General features: G+C 36.3%; 1 protein-coding gene across 3 annotated transcripts in view; it reads left to right on the top strand.

Annotated features, from left to right (window-relative positions):
- The window catches only part of ITGA9 (integrin subunit alpha 9), a 5,160,704-nt gene that overhangs the window by 4,276,222 nt on the left and 863,641 nt on the right, over nucleotides 1–20,841 (top strand). For all 3 annotated transcript variants that reach the window (XM_044065011.1, XM_044065010.1, XM_044065009.1), the window contains one exon: nucleotides 10,966–11,085. In XM_044065011.1, the coding sequence (XP_043920946.1) occupies nucleotides 10,966–11,085 (120 nt within the window). The remainder of the gene's footprint in view (nucleotides 1–10,965; nucleotides 11,086–20,841) is intronic.

Below are 20,841 nucleotides of genomic sequence, written 5' to 3' on the forward strand. Positions count from 1 at the left end.
AGATTTGCAAAGATTATCAACCTATATTGTGGTTTACAGTCATAGTATTGTTAGGAAATGTGAAACTATCTGCTTGGCACATGTTGCTTACTGCTGTACTAAAGTCATTTTTTTCTCCTTTACCTACTTATATTTCCTTTGATTCCACATCAAGTACCTAGCTCTCTAATCTCAGTATTTCCTGCCTTGGACACTTGACTCCTTTTGCCTGAAGACTAAGGACCCTCTCCTATCGGCTGCTTCATCACAGTGCCTCCTACCCTTGTTCCCTAATAATAATAAGGGAAGCAAGAAAGTATGTTATTTTCCTACATTTTTCAGAAATGCATAGAGCAGTATTAATTACTTGTAGGTGGTTTAAAGGTTGCTTCTAAGCCAGGACTGCCTGCAGCCATTCCTTGTAGTTTGTATTTTTCTCTACAACATTTTTGAAATAGATTCCATTTATATCCTCTCCTGCCCTGCCTTGACCAGACTTCCCCCACTTATAATCTACCTCTGTAATTACTGTATTTGTCCACTAGGTGGCATCCTTACCCAGAGAGCTGTACCTTATAGCATATTCCTCTCAGAATTCCTTGTCCAGTACTTTGCTTCTCTTCAGTTCACTAAGTTGTATTGCTACCTTAGCACCTTTCTCCTACCATTCCTCCCACAACTCTGCCTACCTCTCTTTGTACCTACATTACTTACCTTCCTTCAAAGCACTTGTCTCTGATTGTTCCTCATATGCTTCTTCCTTCTCTTGTCATTTAGAATACTTCTCATTATTATGCCCATATCTTTGCAAGGGAGCATGGTCATCACACAAATGATGCATCAATTTGAAGCCGACATTCAGATGTACAACTTCTACACTGATATGTAGGCTCTGTCTGATATTATGCTTTGTTTATTTATCAATTATGAGAAATAATATATTAATCATATTTCTGTGAATATCTCAAGAAAGGAGCATCATACAGTAATGGTTAAGGTATCATTTTAAAGCTTACACTCATACTAACAAATTAAATTCAAATTGCATGGGTCTGCATGGTACATTGACCAAGATATTGTGCTTTGCTTTTCCAAAAAGTTAAAAAATATGCACAATATCAACATTCCTTGCCAAATATTTAATAATGACTTTGATATGCACTATCAACATTTACACTGTTGGAAAGGTCAGTGTCTGCTGAACAACTTTTGTGTTTACATTTTTAGTCTAGCTCTTATAGTTAAAGAGTTATGAACATTTGTTTACTGTATGGTATTACAAATGGATTTTCTGAAAATGAGCTCAGGCTGCACTGTTGTTCCTATGGTGGAATTAAGCAGGCAGCTTTTTCTGAGCTGCTCTGGAGTGAATGAGTTAAACTCAGCCTCTCCACAGGCTACATGCCCACAGAGTGGCGCACAGCAACAGTTATTCCGCTCCACAAAGGCGGAGCAACAAAGGACCTCGGGAACTATCGCTCTGTAAGCCTGACTAGCTTGGTCTGCAAAGCTATGGAGCGCATCATCATGGATCTCATTAACAGAGACATTGGAAACCTCCAAACACTGGACCCATCCCAGTTCAGTTTTGTTAAGGGCAGATCATGCCTCCTAAACCTGCTGGACTTCTTTGAGACAGTTACCAAGGCTATAGATGAGGAAAAGGTGGTCCACACAGCCTACCTAGACCTCGTAAAGGCCTTCACATAAACCCCTACATCACGAGATGGGTCGCCAACTAGCTCACGGACAGAACCCACATGGTAAGAGATGCAGGAGCTAGGTCTGACTCTAAACCTGTTACAAGTGGCATTCCCCAGGGTTCAGTCCTAGGACCCATCCTGTTCAGCATATACTTCTCAGAGGTACAGGCAATCACAGAAGGACTATGGCTCACTAAGTTCACAGATGACTGCAAACTAGGGGCTATAATTGACTCTCTGGCTGACACAGACATCCTCCAAAAGGGTCTCACTGAGACAGATACCTGGTGTCAAAACCATGGTCTCAAGCTAAATGCCAAAAAGTGCATAGTCATCCCCTTTGGAAAAAACAAAGTACCCACAAACTACCACATGGGTGGTAGCCCCCTAAATACAGAAGACGTAATAAGGGATCTGGGGACCCAAGTTGATAGTAACCTCTCCTTTGATAATCACATTACCAAAGTGGTTAGAAAATTCTTCTATGTGGCCCACCTAGTCACAAAAGGGTTTGCATCCAGATCGAAAAAGGTCATTGGGCTCCTCTACGCATCACTCATCAGACCCATCATAGAGTACAATGCCGCATTCGGGATGTACCTTACAAGACACCTGCAACAACTGGAAAGACCACAGAAGTTCCTTACCAAGAGGATCACTGGCCTCAAACAGATGCCCTATGCAGCTCGACTGAAGAAACTCCAGCTGTACTCGGTTGCATACCACCTACTCAGAGGTGATCTCTTCCTGACATACAAGACCATGTCCAACCCAGAATTGATGGACATGCTCCACCTAAAGAAAACCATATCCCCTCGAGCCACATGCTCCAGGGATCTAAACCTCTCCACAGCAATAACTAGGACGTGCTGGAGGAATAGATTCCTGTCCCAGAGACTTCCCATGCTCTGGAACAAGATTCCAATCTACATTAGGCAGAGCTCCTCACTAACCCTCTTCAAGAGAAACCTTGACAAGTGGATGGGAAACAGAAAATTTATCCCAGGGATCACTTCAATGGCTCTGCTGGACAGAGGCACAGGGAACTAATCTAAGGGGACGGCGAAAGCCAACACATTCTGGCTAGGCTTATAAATGCCTTCAGGCAGATAGCCTAGTACCTACCTATGAACCTATTTCTTTATTAACAGGTATTTCATCAAAAAAGATTTTGTCCCTCCAGGGGAAAAATATTTTGAAGATAGCTGGGTATAGCAGTTTGAATCTCAAGCCTGCTTCTCAACATTCCTTGAATAATGGAATACATTCACTCTTCTTCTGCCTGGTGTACAATGTGTAGTCATTCTCCACAAACACTCTGCTATCTCCCACTTTTATTACTTTGTTCTTCTGCCACAGTTTTGTTGGAATCAGCTCCTTCTGCTGGTAAGATTACATCTTTATTATTAAAGGAGTAGGTGCTTTCTCATAGCCGGTTTGGAGCATACGCACAATGTGCCTTTCAGTTAACAGTTCATGTTGTGGAACACCACCAGCCCAGTTGCTTATTTGTGCTTTCATAAAATAAATACAGTCTGTTCCTTCCTGCCTCTCCTGTGCAGCAGAACATGTCAGGTTTTCCCTATGTGCTCTCTTCTCTTCTTCTTTTGCTTTTCCCAGCCACAGTGGATCACCTGTCCGCTCATGATTGGCAGCGGAGTTTTACAGTGTCGACCTTCCATGGAAAGCACACACATGCACACACTGACACCTACAGTCAATTTAGAGTATCCAATCCAACTACAGCATGTCTTTGGGATGTGGGAGGAAACTGGAGCACCTGGAGGAAACCCACACGACCACAGGGAGGGCATGCAGACTCCACACAGAGGGCACCCCAGTCGAGGATTGAACTGGAGATCCTCTTGCTGTGAGGCAGCAACGCTAACCGCTGTACCACCATGGCTGCCCACGTGCTCTCTTCTCAATTTTATTATTTTTATGAAACATCTCTTCTCGTACAGTCTCATATTTAGACAGCCTTTTCTTAATTTCAGCTTGCGAGTTTTGCAGTTTTATCACCTTATCTGAATATCTGTTTAAAGCTTCTTCCATTTGTTCCAGCCTTTTATTGTTTGAGTTGTTATACTCCATCAGTGTTTCATTTATTTTAATCAGGTCTGTGTGTAGTTGTCTTGTACTTTCCTCTAGTTTACTGAAAGTCATGTCTGAAGCTTACACTGCTTTTTACCAAACAGCTACAGTATTTTTCCCAGTCAGTGTTTCTTCATCGCCTTTTGTAGCTGATTTTCCTTCAGGTTCTCTGTATTTCTTTTTTCCTGGCTTCCAGGCAGTGCACTTCCTAGCCAGTTACTGAAATTTAGGTCCACTAGCTTTCTCTGCTAAGTTTCTGTTTTCACACTGGAAGAGCTAGAATTAAGCTGTTAATTAATGTGCAGCCATTTTGGAAGTCATGAGAGGTATGCAGTATTGTCTGTGTGAAAGCATTCATGCTCCTACACTTTCTGTCATTTTTTTTTCCTGTAACCAGTAGTACATGGAGCAGGTAAAGCTCCAGGTATTACAAAGAAGTATGATCAGGCCTCAGATCATAACTAGCTTTATATGTTATTGACATGAATGCCAAGATTCACCTCTTTGAGGTAAATTTCTTGGCAACCATTCCTCAAACACATAGTAAGGTGGTTATGCTTGGAGACTCTGTCATAATCCTTTATAACCTACTTTCTTCTGTTGCAGGTTCCTACAGTTAACCCCAGAATATGTGTGTGTGTGTGTGTGTGTGTGTGTGTGTGTGTGTGTGTGTGTGTGTGTGTGTGTGTGTGTGTGTGTGTGTGTGTGTGTGTGTGCGTTTGTGTGTGTGTGTGTGTGTGTGGGGGGGGGGCAATAAGAAATAAAACTAGAGTACAAGGAACTGTTTTGGCAGTTTAGGTTGAATGCTACCTCTCCCCTGGTTTGAACAACATATCAATGAAACTTTGTTAAAACTACATTCTGCCAAATTCTAACTTTCGGTGGGAGCAATTATTAGTTATTATTTTCATCCCCTTTTTTGATGTGCATTTATTATTCTTATGTTGAGATACGTGTTTTTTTTAAGACAGCTACTTTTATAAAGTAAGGAATGTTATTATTTTTTATGGTTTACATGTTTTAGAATGTGCGACTGTTCAGTCATTGTGCTTACAGTTTTAACTCAAGTAATTGTATTTACTTATGTATTAAATTTGAAAGAAGTGGTTGATCAATTGTATTGTTGATTTAAATGGTTGAGTATGATTTTTATAGCAGTGGTACTGGTTTTAATAGTACTGCCTCTTTAATAATGTGGATCATTGTCAGCTGCTGATGACATAAAAGGAAGAGTTGTAAATTAGTTGGTATTCTGATGAATTACCAGGTTAGGGACAAAAATGCTAAATGTTATTTTAGAATAAATATTTTATTTGTATCCATGACTGTGCAACCAGTTTCTTTTTACCTCCAGGGCATTACTTCACATTTGGTTCTTGGTTTTGTATAGTACACCCAATTCTTTCTTGTTTAAATCTAGATAAATAGCCAATCAGGTAACATAAAAGTAATGTTATGAAAAGTATCTGTCATCCCTTCTCAGTTCACCTAAAATATGCTGGGCAGACAACCTGACATTCTGTAATAATTCAGCTAACACCTACTCCTTATGAAAAGCATCTGTCATCCCTTCTCAGTTCACCTAAAATATTCTGGGCAGATGTTAACAACCTGACATTCTGTAATAATCCAGCTAACACCCACTCCTACTTATCTCACCTCAGGAAGCTTTAACAGCCACTGAAACATGGTTTTGTAATACACAACTCATATTCAAATCCCCCCCAAAGAAAAAGCAGACTGCTTTTTCCCCCATATCCCTTTCTCATGTTGTTGTTGTTCTTTTTTCGGCTTTTCCTGGTTAGGGGTCGCCTCAGCAGAACTCCGGTCTGCTAATGATTGGCAGTAGATTTTTTTTAGGGGTGCCTTTCTCATGAAAAGACAAAATTTAAAATTCTTTCTCTTAATCATGCAATCACTGAAGTCTCTTCTCATAGCAAATTACTAGTTATGATAATGGATGATAAGCCTAAATTTGAACTGCATGTACAAAATTGCATAAAAATTCACCAAAACTAGGGATGCTTTATACAGCCAAAAACTTTCTTACCAACGCAACTAAAACTACACTTGACACTACTTAACCTTCTCCTCTCACTACTTTGTGGTGCTCACACCGTTAATGACCTCTATGTTTCAGAAAAAGCTAAAATTGAACAGTGCTATAACAAAGTTGCTAAATTTGCAGCAAATACCACTTCCAGAAGCCACTACCATATAGCACTTAAAAGCCTAAATTGGATAGAATTGCCCTATCATGTAATATATATATATATATATATATATATATGCAACTTCTTACCATCTATAAAATTAACCAACATTCATTTGCTTATCCAGCACTAAATACCATTCTACACTACTATGTTCCCACTCTGTCATTAATATCCAGTGACCAAAATCTTCTATCTGTCCACAAACCTATTAAATCTCCTAGGAATGATCTGTGCCCATAACATGTTGCTAAGGCCTGGAGCTCCTTATTTGTATCCATCAGATTAATACCATCCCTCCAGTCCTTTAAAACCATTGTGAAAGACTTCCTAGTTAAAATCTCGCTCTGTTCTTGCTCAACACCAGGATAAACTATATCCTTAAATATGAACATGCCCCTATTTGTACCTTAAGCCATATTACTTCTCCTTCTTCGCTCACTTCCTTATTTCATTCATCTTCTCCACCCTGACTCTCTATCTAAATATGCCATAACTCTGTTTCTTTCTCCCACGTAATCTTTCAGTTACTGTTCATATTATACTAACTTAGCTTGAATTTCTCTAATTTGAGAAAAATTTCTCTAAATATTAAATCATTGTCATATAAGTAGCATCAATTCTTTACTTGTATATTCACATTGTGTCTAATTTGGTATAATTATTTAAACTATAGATGTTTTTGTATCCTTTTTTGAAGACTGAAAAAATCACTGTTCTTGAAATGTTTTTGTAATACTTTGGTGCTTTCCTCCACAGGCCTCTGCTGAAAATGGGCACTGATGCCAATAAAAAAACATAAAAAAAAAATGCAAAAAAACAAAGAATAAATGTAGCAGTTTGTGTGAGGGAATGTCAGCTATATCACTTGCATTTACAGCCTTCAGGAAACAATTTAAGAATGCCACTGATTCTGTCCTGAGTTGGTGTCACCTTAGAGTTGGTCTGTAGAGTGACTGGAAGTAATGGACAGTGTCCCTGCACTGGGGATGGTGTAAGGGGATGTAACTATCTGCAAAAAAAAAAAAAAAAATACTTTAAAACATTATTTTTCTTTACATAATTAGTGTTCTTCAAATATTATGGCAAGTCACTGTTCTCACTATTACAACCTTTGTTAAGCTGAACTTAATTCACTCGAAATACACCCTGTTTTTTTCCGTTTTGGATGTGGCTGTTCTTTAAGTTGAGCATAGAGTTGAATTGCTGTGTCCCTCACAAGTGATATCCCTGCCATTACAGAGGAGTTGCAATGATAACTGATGGCATGAGCCTTTATTTGGTGGGTTCCACTGCTATCAATCAGTAATGACCAACAGAGGTATAGTACCATGATCCATGCCACCGGCAGCAAGAGCTTGAGGAACAGGGACCTTGTTACCTTGATCTGCTCCACTGGCCCAGTAAATATCAATACATAACAGCAAACAAAAAGAATCAAATATAAATATATGTATGAAAGCAAATCAGAATAACGTAAGTGGATGGGTCCACACTGGACATACCCAAGTAGGCAACACACTGAACTAACACAAAACAGAGTTGTACATCATGATTCTGAGGCCCTTCTCTTACTTTCTAGACATGCACAACCATTTCCAGCAGAGGCTAGTAATACCCGTCAGTGCTACAACCATCTCCTGAGTAATGGTAGAACTGCTACTACTCAAACCAAGCCTGCCAGCACTTCAGTTACTGTTCCACTCAAATATAAGCCAAACAAAATATAAGAATGTATGTTAACATGTAGCTGAGGATTTTAACCTGGAGACAGTTACCAAATTATTGTTCTTAAAATGTTTTGTAATAGTTTGGAGCTTTTCACCCCGGGCCTTCACTGAAAATGGGCTTCTACCCAGTTAGACTTTCCTGGTAATCAAATGTCAGTAAATAATAAAATAACTTGATTATAGGATAGAGTTTTTAAATCTTTGCTAACAGCTGCCAAACTGGGAACTCAATGGAGGAGTTCTGCAAGACTCAGTCCTAAAATGACTTCTGTTCTCCCCAATTCTCAATGATATCACACACACGAATAACCAAAACAAACAACAGTTATGTATGCAGATGTTGTTTTTGTTATACCTGAAGCTCACAAAACCTAACAAACACTGCAACACACCACTCAGTCTTTATTCACAGACCTTTGTAACTGTTTCCATAGTAATAAACTCCAACTTAACAGTGCCAAAAGAAAGGTCATGCTCTTCTCTGCTGAAAAAAAAAGACTGGCATCACTACCTCCCTTAGAGTTAAAAGGGAACATACCAGATTTTTAAATAACAAAAAAAAATCTTGGTGTATCTCTGAGACCCTAACAAAACATCAGTATTCACACTGGTAAGACTAGCACCAAAGTATTAACACAACTAAAACTGTGTTACCAATGCTCACACCATCTGTTTGCAGTGGCATGGATGGCATTAACCAAAGTTCCTGAGGCTGAATATCCTCTTCCACTTACTTCCCTTCTTTCAGCAAAAACATACAAAAAAATTCAATTAGCTGAAAATAGGAATTGCCAGCACTGCACTTTATATGAAAAGGCATACTTTCTGTCTATTACTGACACTTTTTTACTAAACACTTAGCAATAAAAAAACTTTGCAGTGTGGAGGGTGTGATGTTCACTTCCTGAATTATGTTAAGCAACTAGTTCATTAATAAGAATTAAACTGTAAAATATGTACTACAAAATAATAAAATAGAAAATAGTAGGTAGTCAACAGTTGAGTTAAACCTTGGTTATAACACGTCAAACGTATGTAACATATTATATACACAAGCTACATTACTTTTCCATCAGTCATTCTGGTTTACAAGTTTTAATTTCCAATAAGGGAGATTAGTTACATTATTTCACTTCCAAACAGGACAATTAGTTGCATCATATCACTTTAGAACCAATCATGTGGGCCTGCTAATGCTAGGTGCATTCACACAGGATTTACTTCATTACAGTTTTTTAAGCTTTGTTCTGCACATACTTGTAAGTGTAAAAAGCACATGGTTCTGCTGGTTTAAGTCCATATGGTGTACTTCTGATGACTCCACATATAAGTGTACATTTGCTTTCAAATGGGAACTTCTCTTGAGTGCACTCCTACACGTTCAAACTGTTTTCCTAGTTAGATGACACACTTTAACAGATCCCGTGGCATTAGTACTTTATTTTTAACATATATCACTGTATTTCTACCTTAGCAATTATAGTTTTGGTTTTCAGCCTACTTAGGATTTCACTTGTAGATTTATACACGTGTTCATTCATTTTATAATTTATTTACACACAAACCTGATGAAGTATTTATTTGATACGGAAGTGGTCTTTGTTAAAAGTGGTTTCGTTTATATTTATTAATATTTATTCTGATAGATGTCTAGTGGTAGATATTTTTGTTAGTTAGCTAATCATTCTGATAATTTCTTAATTAATATAGTTTGGCATATTTGGTTAGCCTATATAAAGTGTTAATAAGCTATTGTAATTTGTCTCTAACTTTTTAGTTTGTTTTATGTAGCTCAGTCTCTGATTGCAATATGATGTTAAGGGGGAAGGGGGACTTGGTTAAATGAATGATTTTAATGCTTTGATTGCTCATAACAAAATAACCCTCTGTAATCACTCCCTTGCTCAAAATAATCTGATTATATTTAAATAAGGAATGTTTTTGATGCTTTTCATTATACTCAACTAGGATTGCTTGTTTGTGTGTCTCAATAAAGGATATTCCATTTTTAACTCAACTGTGGACTATCTACTATTTTCTGTTTTATTATTTTTGCTGCACATATTTTACAGTTTGATTTTTATTAATGAACTAGGTGCTTAACTTAATTCAAGAAGTGAACATCACACCCTCCTTCCTGCAAAGTTTCTTGTTGGTTTGCTTTTGACTCGGTATAGGTTGCATACTGGTTTTCTGAGACTTTGAGGGATACCACAGATTTTCTTTCCTAATAAATACTCTGATTTATAAAAATTGTAACAAGAAGTGATTGTCCATAGTAGCAGCCATGAAAGTTTACTCACATTGATCAGATCTAGATTCTAGAACTGGCCAGTGGAGGAAAAAGCCCTCTGAAAAATAGGACTCACTATATGGAATCGTCTACTCACAGACACAAAAAATATAGACACTCTTCAAATATTCAAATAAAACCTTAGGCAGTATTTGCGGAATTAATCCAAGTTTACCTTCTTTTGAGAGAATGGAATGTGTGTGACCTGTCAGACCTTGCACAATATGAAAAATCAGGTGGTGGCCTGGCACCAGTCACTGAAAATGTTACATATTAAGCCCACTATACATCTCACTGATCTTACTGTAGAAGCAAAACTGATGGATGCCCACAAAGAATCCCCGCTCAGGGCAATGTCTACTACTTCCCTTTGGGTCAGCCATTTTGTCTGGGGAGTGTTGCCTAAAACACATATTAGGAGGTAAGTGTGACTAGAGCAACACAGAGGATTTAATCTGTGCTGTGCATACCCTTACATAAGCATCTACTGTAAACCGAGCGCAACATACTTCCTTTGGTGCATTAATAAACGCATTGCCCATTGTTCAAAAGTGTATCTCCCAATTGAAAACTGGCACTACACTGAATATGTACCCCAGTTTAACCTTTCATGCAGGGTTTCTGCCAAGGTACAGTACTGCTATATTGATGCTGTTTTTCTGGGCAGCATTTTCATGGGATGGAAATGCCACTTTATGCACCCTCATATCTTTAGAGGCCACCTTCTGAATTTATCAGATGTGCAAGACAGAATTTAATAACTTGTAATATATTTACTCATATGTATGCAATGGTTGCCCAGTCAGTTAATGCATGTCACAATTTTTCAAAAATGTAATTGTTATGAGAAATTATACGGCGTTTGGTTTTATCTAGAGATCTTGCTGCTGGAGGATTTGTTTTGTCATGAAATAATAAGGCACTTTAGTTATACAAAGTTTCTTTCTTTTCAGGACTGTGATAGGCCAGGCAGATCCTGTCTGATCATAAGCTGTTACCTTAATTATCTAACAAAGGAGGAAATCAGAAACATTAATGTCCATATGCTGCTTAATACAGAGATCTTAAAGAAGGTAAATAGTCCTACTGCTTGCATTATTTTATTTTAAAAAATCTCATCAAGTTAATACACATTTAAACATCTGTAGCATATTAAATCATAAATTTGCACTGTATTGTAGCATACTTTCCTCTTTTTTTATTTTGTTTTAAACCTGTAGATAAACAAATCAATTATAAAAAATAACCATTTACATAGTTCCACAGCTGATCAATATATCAAAGTTGTACATATCAACAATAATTAATATTTTTCAAGCAAGTCTTTAAGTTTAAGCAAAACGTTATATGAATGTGTAATATTGAGAAGTTCTTATCTTTATAGTATGCAATTCACTACTACAAACAATTTTTTGCTATACTAATAAATTCAAAACTAGAGGGGGTAAGTTTACTTTTCCATTTTTTACTAATTACTTTTCTGGCTATCACAAGAGTAAACCAAAGAAGAGGCAATCGGGTTTTTGGAATTATCTCAGGAATTGGAGCATTAAATAAAACTAAAGATGTAGAAATATTACATCTATCTGACCTTAGAGCTTGAATAAAGTTATTAATTCCTTTCCAAAAAGGGGAGATGACTTCATATTCATATACCTTATATGTCTAAACAGATATTATTTTAGAATCACATCTCCAGAAATATTATTAGTAATTAATAAATAATATCACAAACAGTCATAAACAAATAGTCCCTAATACTTGTATCTGGTTATTAAAAGATTTTTGAATTTATTAGTATAGCAAAAAATTGTTTGTAGTAGTGAATTGCATACTATAAAGATAAGAACTTTTCAATATTACACATTCATATAACATTTTGCTTAAACTTAAAGACTTGCTTGAAAAATATTAATCATTATCCCATGATTTATACATAATTGTAATTTTATTAGGAATGACAAAAGCTCTGTGTAAGAATTTCCATGTGAAAATTTTCCATTATAATGAAGACGTAGTTTTATCTGTAGATTTTAATATTTTTTTTCTTCAGAGAAGTCTTTGTTATTAATTTTTGAGTTCCAGTAAGAATTGTCTAGATATGTGAAATCTTACTTAAGATTTTTATAAATTTGTGACAAACATGATTTATTTTTCATTGCATTCTTATTGATATTTATTAAGAATTCAATAATTTGAGCAACTATTTCTTATCTAGGTTAAATATCTTATTTATCTCTGTGTTCACGAAGTCTCTAAATATTTGTAAAATTAGTCAGTTCTCAGGATCTATATTGTATTTGGATCTTAACTTTTCTCATTTAAGAATTTATATCAATAAATTAAGTTGCTTTATTGTTTCAGTACTAGCAGTCTGTTGAAGTTATGAGTTTCTAAGCAGTCATTTGTGTATGCAATTGGAAACATAGAAAATATTAAGTCTTTAATACAATGGTTAGAATATGTGAACTTTTGGAAAGATGAAATAATGTTATTTAAATAGGGAATTTGAGAAGAGGGTGTAATTCCATTTACACAAAAATCTTTTAATAACCAGATACAAGTATTAGGGACTATTTGTTTATGACTGTTTGTGATATTATTTATTAATTACTAATAATATTTCTTGATGCATTTGTTTCCATTTTGAATCATGAGATGAATCTATCCACAATGCTATAACTTTTACAATTGTTGAAGTAGCAATACAATTAAATATCAGGGAATCTTATTCCATCATTATCCCAATGTTTCTGGGTCAATCAAAGGAAACTCTTGGTTTATTAGGATGCCAAAACAAATTTAAGTAGAATATTATTTATCTTCTTCATCAATTTTTTTTTTTGGTGGAGATAGTACTAAAGAATGTAAGATTAAATTTTACTGAGAATTACCATCTTAATAAGCATTAATTGTTCTTCCCTGGTAAAGAAAAATTTGTTCCAATTTGTGACTAAACTTAAGAATTTTATCAATAACATGTTGAAAGTTTGCATCATTTCTCTACTATTAGACATAATTGTTATACCAAGGTATTTTATTTGATTGCTATTCCAAATGAAGTTAGAATATTTTTGTATGACTATTTTATGAATTAATAATGTACTTGTTTTTATTATGATTAAAACTTAAGTTTGAGATTTCTTCAAACTGACTCATAGAACTAATTATATGTTTTAATGAAATTTCTATATTTCCTATTGTTAGTAAAATATCATCAGTAGTAGCCGCGGTGGTGCAGCGGTAGCACTTTCGCCTCACAGCAAGAGGTTCTCCTGTTCAATTCTCAGTTGGAGCGCCTTCTGTGTGTAGTCTGCATGTCCTCCCCACGGTTGAGTGGCGTTCAAAAGACATGCGAGAATGGGCATGCCTTCGTTGAAGGTTGGACATTGAGCTGGCTCCTCAGCACGATAAAAATCTACTGCCAATCATTAGTGGACCGAAGTTCCACTGTGGTGACCCCTAACTGGGGAAAGCTGAAAGAAGAACAACAACAAAAGTAAAATATAATCAGTAAAGAGATTAATCTTTAGTTTGAAATCTCCTTTTATTTTGATACTGTTAATGTTCTTATTGGATCTGTTACTGTTAGCAAAAGGTTCTATAGCTAATCCAAAGTAAAGGTGATAATGGACAGTCTGGTTTTATGCCTTTTTATAATTTAATGAAAGTGGATAGAAAATAACTTATTTTGACATAAGCACAAGAGTTGTTGTAGAACTTAGAAGTTAATGCAATTAGCTCAGGTGAGAAGTTATACACTTTAGTGTTTAAAACAGGTAAGACAAAGTCAATGTGTCAAAAGGCTTATCTAAGTTGAAACTAATGATAGAAAGTTCTTCTTTATTTTATTTGCATAGTCCATCAATGTATGTATTCTTATTATATTATCCTGGACTTACATATTTAAAATAAACCCAGTTTGATCATTGTTGATTAGTTTAGGTATAAATAGATTAAATCTCTTAGCTAAAATAGACATGAACATCTTATAGTCCACTTTTAAAAGTGAAATGGGTCTGTACGATGAAGAATTTATTGGTTCCTTGCCTTATTTTAAAATAGATGATATAAGGGAATATTTTCATGATGGGGAACTTCAGGAGTTGTATTTATTTCTCTTTAGAGATTATGTAATATTTTAACTGCATCATCCATTAGTATTTTATATACTTTTGGTATAAAACCATCTAAGCCAGGTACCTTATTATTTTTTAACTTTTTATTTGATCTTATGTTAAAGTGAATTGTCTACCATTTTTTTTTGTTCACTTGTTATTTTTTGTTGTTTATATTTTCCCTTAGAAAAGTTTTAACTATAGCATCATTATCTAGGTTATTTGTATTATTATTTATATTTTCATAAAATTTGTAAAGCTCTCAAGAATACCTTTAATTATCTGTTCTTTCTTTTTTATAATTTGTATGTGTTATAATTTCCTTGATAATATTTTGTTTATTCATTTTCTTTGATCTAAAATCAAGTTTATGCAAGCTTAAAGGGTTTGCTGAATATAGCTGAAGTTTAAGTTTTTCCATGTTTATTGAAACTTTATGATTTAGAATTTCAACATATTTTGTATTTAAGTTTTTAAGTTCAGGCTGACTGATAATGTCATGGGTGTATTGTTATTTATTGAATGGGAAAAGCATCAAATGGCATTGCATCGTAAATGCTGTTCATCAAAACTTCCTCATGTGTGTGGGGCTGCACACTCCCACACCCCCTGCTAATAATATATGCCAACTGCAAGATCATATGACAGTGGGGAAAGGGCAAATTTTCTTATCCCTACTGTAATGTGATCTTAGTCAGAACTGCTTGATGAATGGCATGTTTGACAACATTCCATGGTTTGTTCTTTGATGGATAGATATGCATCCTAATGTCATTTGTTTTTTAGATTTAACTTTAGTGTGTCAATTTTGGCCTATAGTGTATTTCATTCTTTATCCAATTGTTTTACTAATATACCAGCATGTAACTCTTCCATTTAAGTAAGCCTTTAGTGAATCCCACAGGACAAGGTCAGATACTTCACCATTCATGTTTATTTCTAGGAAATTTCTGATCTCTTTAACATACCTTTTATTCCTTTATTCCTATAAATCCTTTTATTTTAATAATGTATGCTGCTGTGATAGATAAAATTGTCAGTTTTTAAAGTAATATTAAAGATTATAGCATTATGGTCTCACAGCGGACATGAAACTATTGAAACTTATCTGATATGTGATAGATTGTTTGAGACAAAAATTTTGTCAAAATTTGCTTGTGTTCCATGTCTATATGAATAATGAGTACATTGAAGTAAGCTTGTTTTCCTTATCTCATATATATCCTTTAAATTCATTAGATTTACACAATTTAGTTAAAGTGTTTGGCTGAATATATGATTCTTAGCTTTCTGTCTGCAGTAGATGGTGCTGCTTAATGTGAATCTGCACTTTATTCTAGTCACCCTGGCACAGTTTCTGAGTCATTTATCTGTGTGCTTATATGGTAATCAGTTGGGCTGCTCCAGTGAGCAATTTTTAGCTACGATCTGGACTAAATAGCAGAAATAACTTAGACATTATAGACAACATTATCATCAAGGGTGGCTAGTTGGACAAAATGTGTTTATGACAAATTCAGCAGAAGTAGAGGGTCAAATTCAGTTAGAGAGCATAATTAGCTTAAAGTGTTTGTAAGGCAGTAACGTATTATACCAGATTAGCTATAGTCCCTAAAACATGTTCATGCAGGAATGGTTATGTAAGAAATCACAGTATTTTTAATTAATGTCAGATTAATGATGATTATCTGCCAGTTGTTACAGAGGGTTAAGGCTGTGAGCTGTATTTCCTGTGCTACAGAGTTTAATTTCCTCAGCCCTCACTTACTTACTGTGTGACTTGAGAAAGTCACTTAACCAAACATTGCTCTCTGGTCGCCTCTGAAAATGGAACTGTGTGTGCGTGTGTGTGTGTGTGTGTGTGTGTGTGTGTGTGTGTGTGTGTGTGTGTGTGTCCAGCAGACCTAACTAGTTAACAAATAGGTATTATTATTATTATTATTATTATTATTGTGGTTCTGATATGAGCAAGCAATGCTTTCCAAGAGGCTGAACCAAGCTGAAGAGCTAAAAATGAGTCATTATTTGGCAGCTGTGTGACTTTAATTAGCACCTTTAGTTAAACTGTGTCACATTAATCTAAAAGGTATTAGACTACTCTTTTCACTCAGCATTTTAAAACGCTTGTCTGTTCTGACTACTCATATATATATATATATATATATATATATATATATATTTTTTTTTTTTTTTTTTTCCCCTTCCTGCCTAACAGTCATCTCACTTCCTGACAGTCTAGGGCCCATTCATCTCTCATTCAGTGGAGTCTGTTCCAGTGGATGAAAGAGGAGAGTCAACCAGAGGTAGATGTTATTCAAGTAGACAAGAAGGTGGTTCATGTTCCATTTTGTCTTGTGCTTCCTCGCTGCTGGAGGGGGCAAATCTTTGCTGGTGACCTGAGGATTTGATTTAACACCCCCATGACCAGGGTTGTCCAGTTGTTTCAGGATGGTCCTACAAAGTGTCATCCTTGGTTCCCATGCCACAGAACTACATGGTTACCTCACACACAGCATGGCATCAATGTTACAGAACTTAGAGGCATTTTGTTCTTGAATTCTAACACTTGCATTGGTAGCTGACTTGTGTGCCCATATCCCCCAGGGGGCATGTAATACCTGCCTTTAAGCATTCATATTTCCGTGTATGTGTAGTAGAGGCTTCTGTCACCAACATGGCAAAACTCAAGCACATGACTGTGATCATGGTGCTGCAAACCTGCTCATACTACATGCCAATATTACAAATGATGGTGTAGCTAAGGTGGGATGAAAGAGGGTGGCTGGCCTGAGAACAAGCTCTTAGGGGGCATGATCAGCACAGTAGAAGAGGTGCTAGTGGTCGCTACAACCAGTCTTTGTAATATATGACATTCATTTAATTGTGACATTTCTGTTAAGGGACATGAGTGAAAATCAGCTCTTGCATGGCTATATGCAGTACTAATAATCATTTAAGCAGCTGTGTCACCACAGGTGCTTAAATAATGAAACTGCTTGTAACTGTGGTGAGAAGGAAAGCTTGTCACTTTTAATCTATAATTCATTAATAGTTAAAAGGTCTAGATTTTGTGTGTGTGTGTGTGTGTGTGTGTGTGTGTGTGTGTGTGTGTGTGTGTGTGTGTGTGTGTGTGTGTGTGTGTGTGTGTGTGTGTGTGTGTGTGTGTGTGTGTGTGTGTGTGTGTGTGTGTGTTAGGAACTGTGGCATGAAGATAGTATAGTCTGGTGGTTAATACAAAGGATTAAGACTCGGGGCTTTTAATGAGTTTCATGTAGTTCAACATTTCTATCCCTCAACTTCACATTTGCTTGCTTAAGTGACTCTGATTCTTAGCAGGTCACTTAAGCAGACAGTGCTTGTGGATCACACCTGTAAAAATGATGATTTTGTCCTTTGGGCTTACCTGGTACAAAATCCGTACAAGTACAAGTGATGTTCTACAGCAATACTTTAGATACTTTACTTGTACAGAAACCACACTGCTTAGCACTTGGTATCATGACACTAAATCTCCCTTTCCACTGTAGGCTGTTATTACCACTTAACACCTTAATTTACTGCTCAGAGTTTACTTGCCATTTTTTTTAATTTCAGATTTACAGCTGTTATCATGCATTGGCCTTTACTTACACTGCACCAATTACAATTCACTTCCCTCACTGTGTTGCAGCCAACAGAACTAATCCATCTAGGTTCTGCAGAACACTCGGAAAAATACCGCAGACCATCTCTGCTCAGCCTGTACATGCAAACTGCATCTGTCAAACAGTCATAAAATTACCTAAGCATCTATGCAAATTCACTGTTGTACTGTTACTGCATCTGTGAGGAAACACTGACCCTAATACTGGGTAAACCCCTTTATCCTGCTTTCTGTTAACTGTTCAAGGCATGAGAACTAAAACTGAGAAATATAACACTGTAATTGCATCTGTATACACACACACACACACACGCACACACACACACACACACACACACATCTATACCTTTTAATTATTACTGAATTATAGATTAAAAGTGACAAGCTTTCCTTGCTCCAGCAGTTCTTTCGGTCTGGCTACCACTTAGATTATTGATCCCAAATACACGATAGAGCAGGAAGTCTATTACTCTTTATCTCAACATCCGTCTTATTAACATCAGATTCCCTAAGTAGGTGGTTAATTATCCAAATAACATTTTCCAAGAATGTAGTAGCATCTCTCACCTCCCTCATAATTAGAACAATTCAGAGCAGCAATACATGGCATTAATTCTGCTTCAGATAAACTCAGACATCTCATTATACATGGAGATTTCAACCTTAGCATGCTTTGGCCACTACAGAATGACATCTCGCACTTCCTATGTGAGTTACACTACAGAATGATAGCTCGCATTTCCTATGTGAGTTACACTAAAGAATGACATTTCACATTTCCTACATGAGTTACACTATAGAATGACATCTCAGATTTCTTACATGAGTTACACTGCAGAATGACATCTTACATTTCCTACGTGAGCTACACTACAGAATGACATCTCACATTTCTTACATGAGTTACACTATAGAATGACATCTCGCATTTCCTACATGAGTTACACTTAGGGTTGCCACCTTTTGTCGTGGCTAAAACTGGAGTAAAGCCACGCCCCTTGCATCACCAGTAACCCCGCCCACCCCACCCCCTCTGCTACCCACCCCACCCCCTCTGCCACCCACATTCCGCCCACTGTGTGATGTCACGATGGCATCACTTGACAGGGAACATTCCTGCTGCCTGCTTTTGGCTGATTTATTATGCTTCTCTGTAAAAAGGCATAGTAAGTCAGCTGATTTACAAACTCCAATAGTCTGTTTCTTTTTTGAAACAGAATACTGGAGTTTGTAAAGTGTTTTCCGGACTACCAGAGAATCAGTTTGATTTCTGTCCGGAAAAAAAATGGAGGGGTGAACCCTGGTTACACTACAGAATGACATCTTGCATTTCCTACATGAGTTACACTACAGAATGGGTTCCTATTACGTTGTCGAAACTATAAAACTTCGAAGACTACAAGATCGAACTTGTATGTTTGAAGTTTTACAATTTTGAACAACGAAAAAAAAAATAAAAACCAAGAAACATAAAGTAACTGTTGTAAGCAGAGGGGCAAGCACCCCTGCACCCCCCATGTGGGGGGCTGCTCCCCCCACACCCCCTGCTCCTTAAATATACCATCTCTGAGATTGCACTACAGTGTGGTAAAGGGAAATCTTTCCTTTATGCACTGTATTGCGATCTCGGAGTTGATATATTTAAAGAGCAGAGGTGTGGGGGGGTGCACTGGGGCTTGCCCCCCTGCTTGCAAGAGTTTATTACTTTTCTTTTATTATTATTTTTTTTTTACGTTATTGAAGTTCTGAAACTTTGAAAGTAAGGTTTTGACCTTATGGTGTTTAGAGTTTCAGAACTTCGATAATGTAATAGGAACCCCTACAGATTGACATATTGCATTTCTTATGTGAGTTACACTACAGAATGACATCTCGCATTTGTTATGTGAGTTACACTACATAATGACATCTCACATTTCCTACGAGTTACACCACAGAATGACATCTTGCATTTCCTACGTGAGTTATACTATTTATTTATTTTATTTATTTTACATTTGTTGACCGGGCTAGTCTAACTGGATATATGTCCATTTTCAGTAGATTCCCAGGGAGATAAGCTCGGATGAAACAAACACAAAATCATATGTCCAAAAATTAATGTAAACAATGCACATTGCAGGTACAGTAGAGAGAATAATCAAAGAGGTCAGAAGTTCATAACATTGTGCAAAATATGCAGGTATAAGTAGTACAATACAAAATGCAGTTTCAATACATAATATATGAAAAAGGAAGCAAGTGATTATATACAATATATTAGTACAAAAGTAGCCACATTAATGAGATTCAAGAAGATGTAAGTAATAGTATCTAGAAGGACAAGGTTTGTTGTTATTAAGAAAATGATCCTTATTTACTGAGAAGAGGAGGCTAGAGGAGGGTAGGCTATTGAATGACATCTCACATTTCCTACATGTTACACTACAGAATGACATCTCGCATTTCCTGTGCGAGTTACACTACAGAATGACATCTCATATTTCCTACGTGAATTACACTACAGAATGACATCTCACATTTCCTATATTAGTTACAATACAGAATGACATCCTGCATTTCCTACGTGAGTTACACTACAGAATGACATCTGGCAATTCCAACATGAATCACACTACAGAATAACATCTCGTATTTCCTTTGTGAGTTATGCTGAAGAATGACATCTCCTATTTCCTATGTGAGTTACACAACAAAATGACATCTCACATTTCCTATGTAATTGGCACTACATAATGACATCTCGTATTTCCTACGTGAGTTAAACCACAGTTGTTTTGTATAGGAACCTGCTCATCGCAACCTGTAAACCTTATGCCCGGTATTGGTCCTTGTAATTACAAATGAACACTCTGTTTTGTCCCTTGTCAAAGTCTATCCTCCATCTTGTATCAACCACTCCGCTATCAGTTTTTCCTTAAACAACCCCACAACAAACTCCCCATGAAGTTAATATCATTTGTATCTATAATGAATTTCAACATCCAAAAACTGAAATCCCTTTTCTCAACACTTCAGTGGTTTTTCTAATCCTGAATTAATTTAATCCTAACTATACTTACTAATGT

This window comes from Protopterus annectens, chromosome 3.part0 (genome assembly GCF_019279795.1).
Source record: "Protopterus annectens isolate FY-2018-M chromosome 3.part0, PAN1.0, whole genome shotgun sequence".
Classification (NCBI taxonomy): domain Eukaryota; kingdom Metazoa; phylum Chordata; order Ceratodontiformes; family Protopteridae; genus Protopterus; species Protopterus annectens.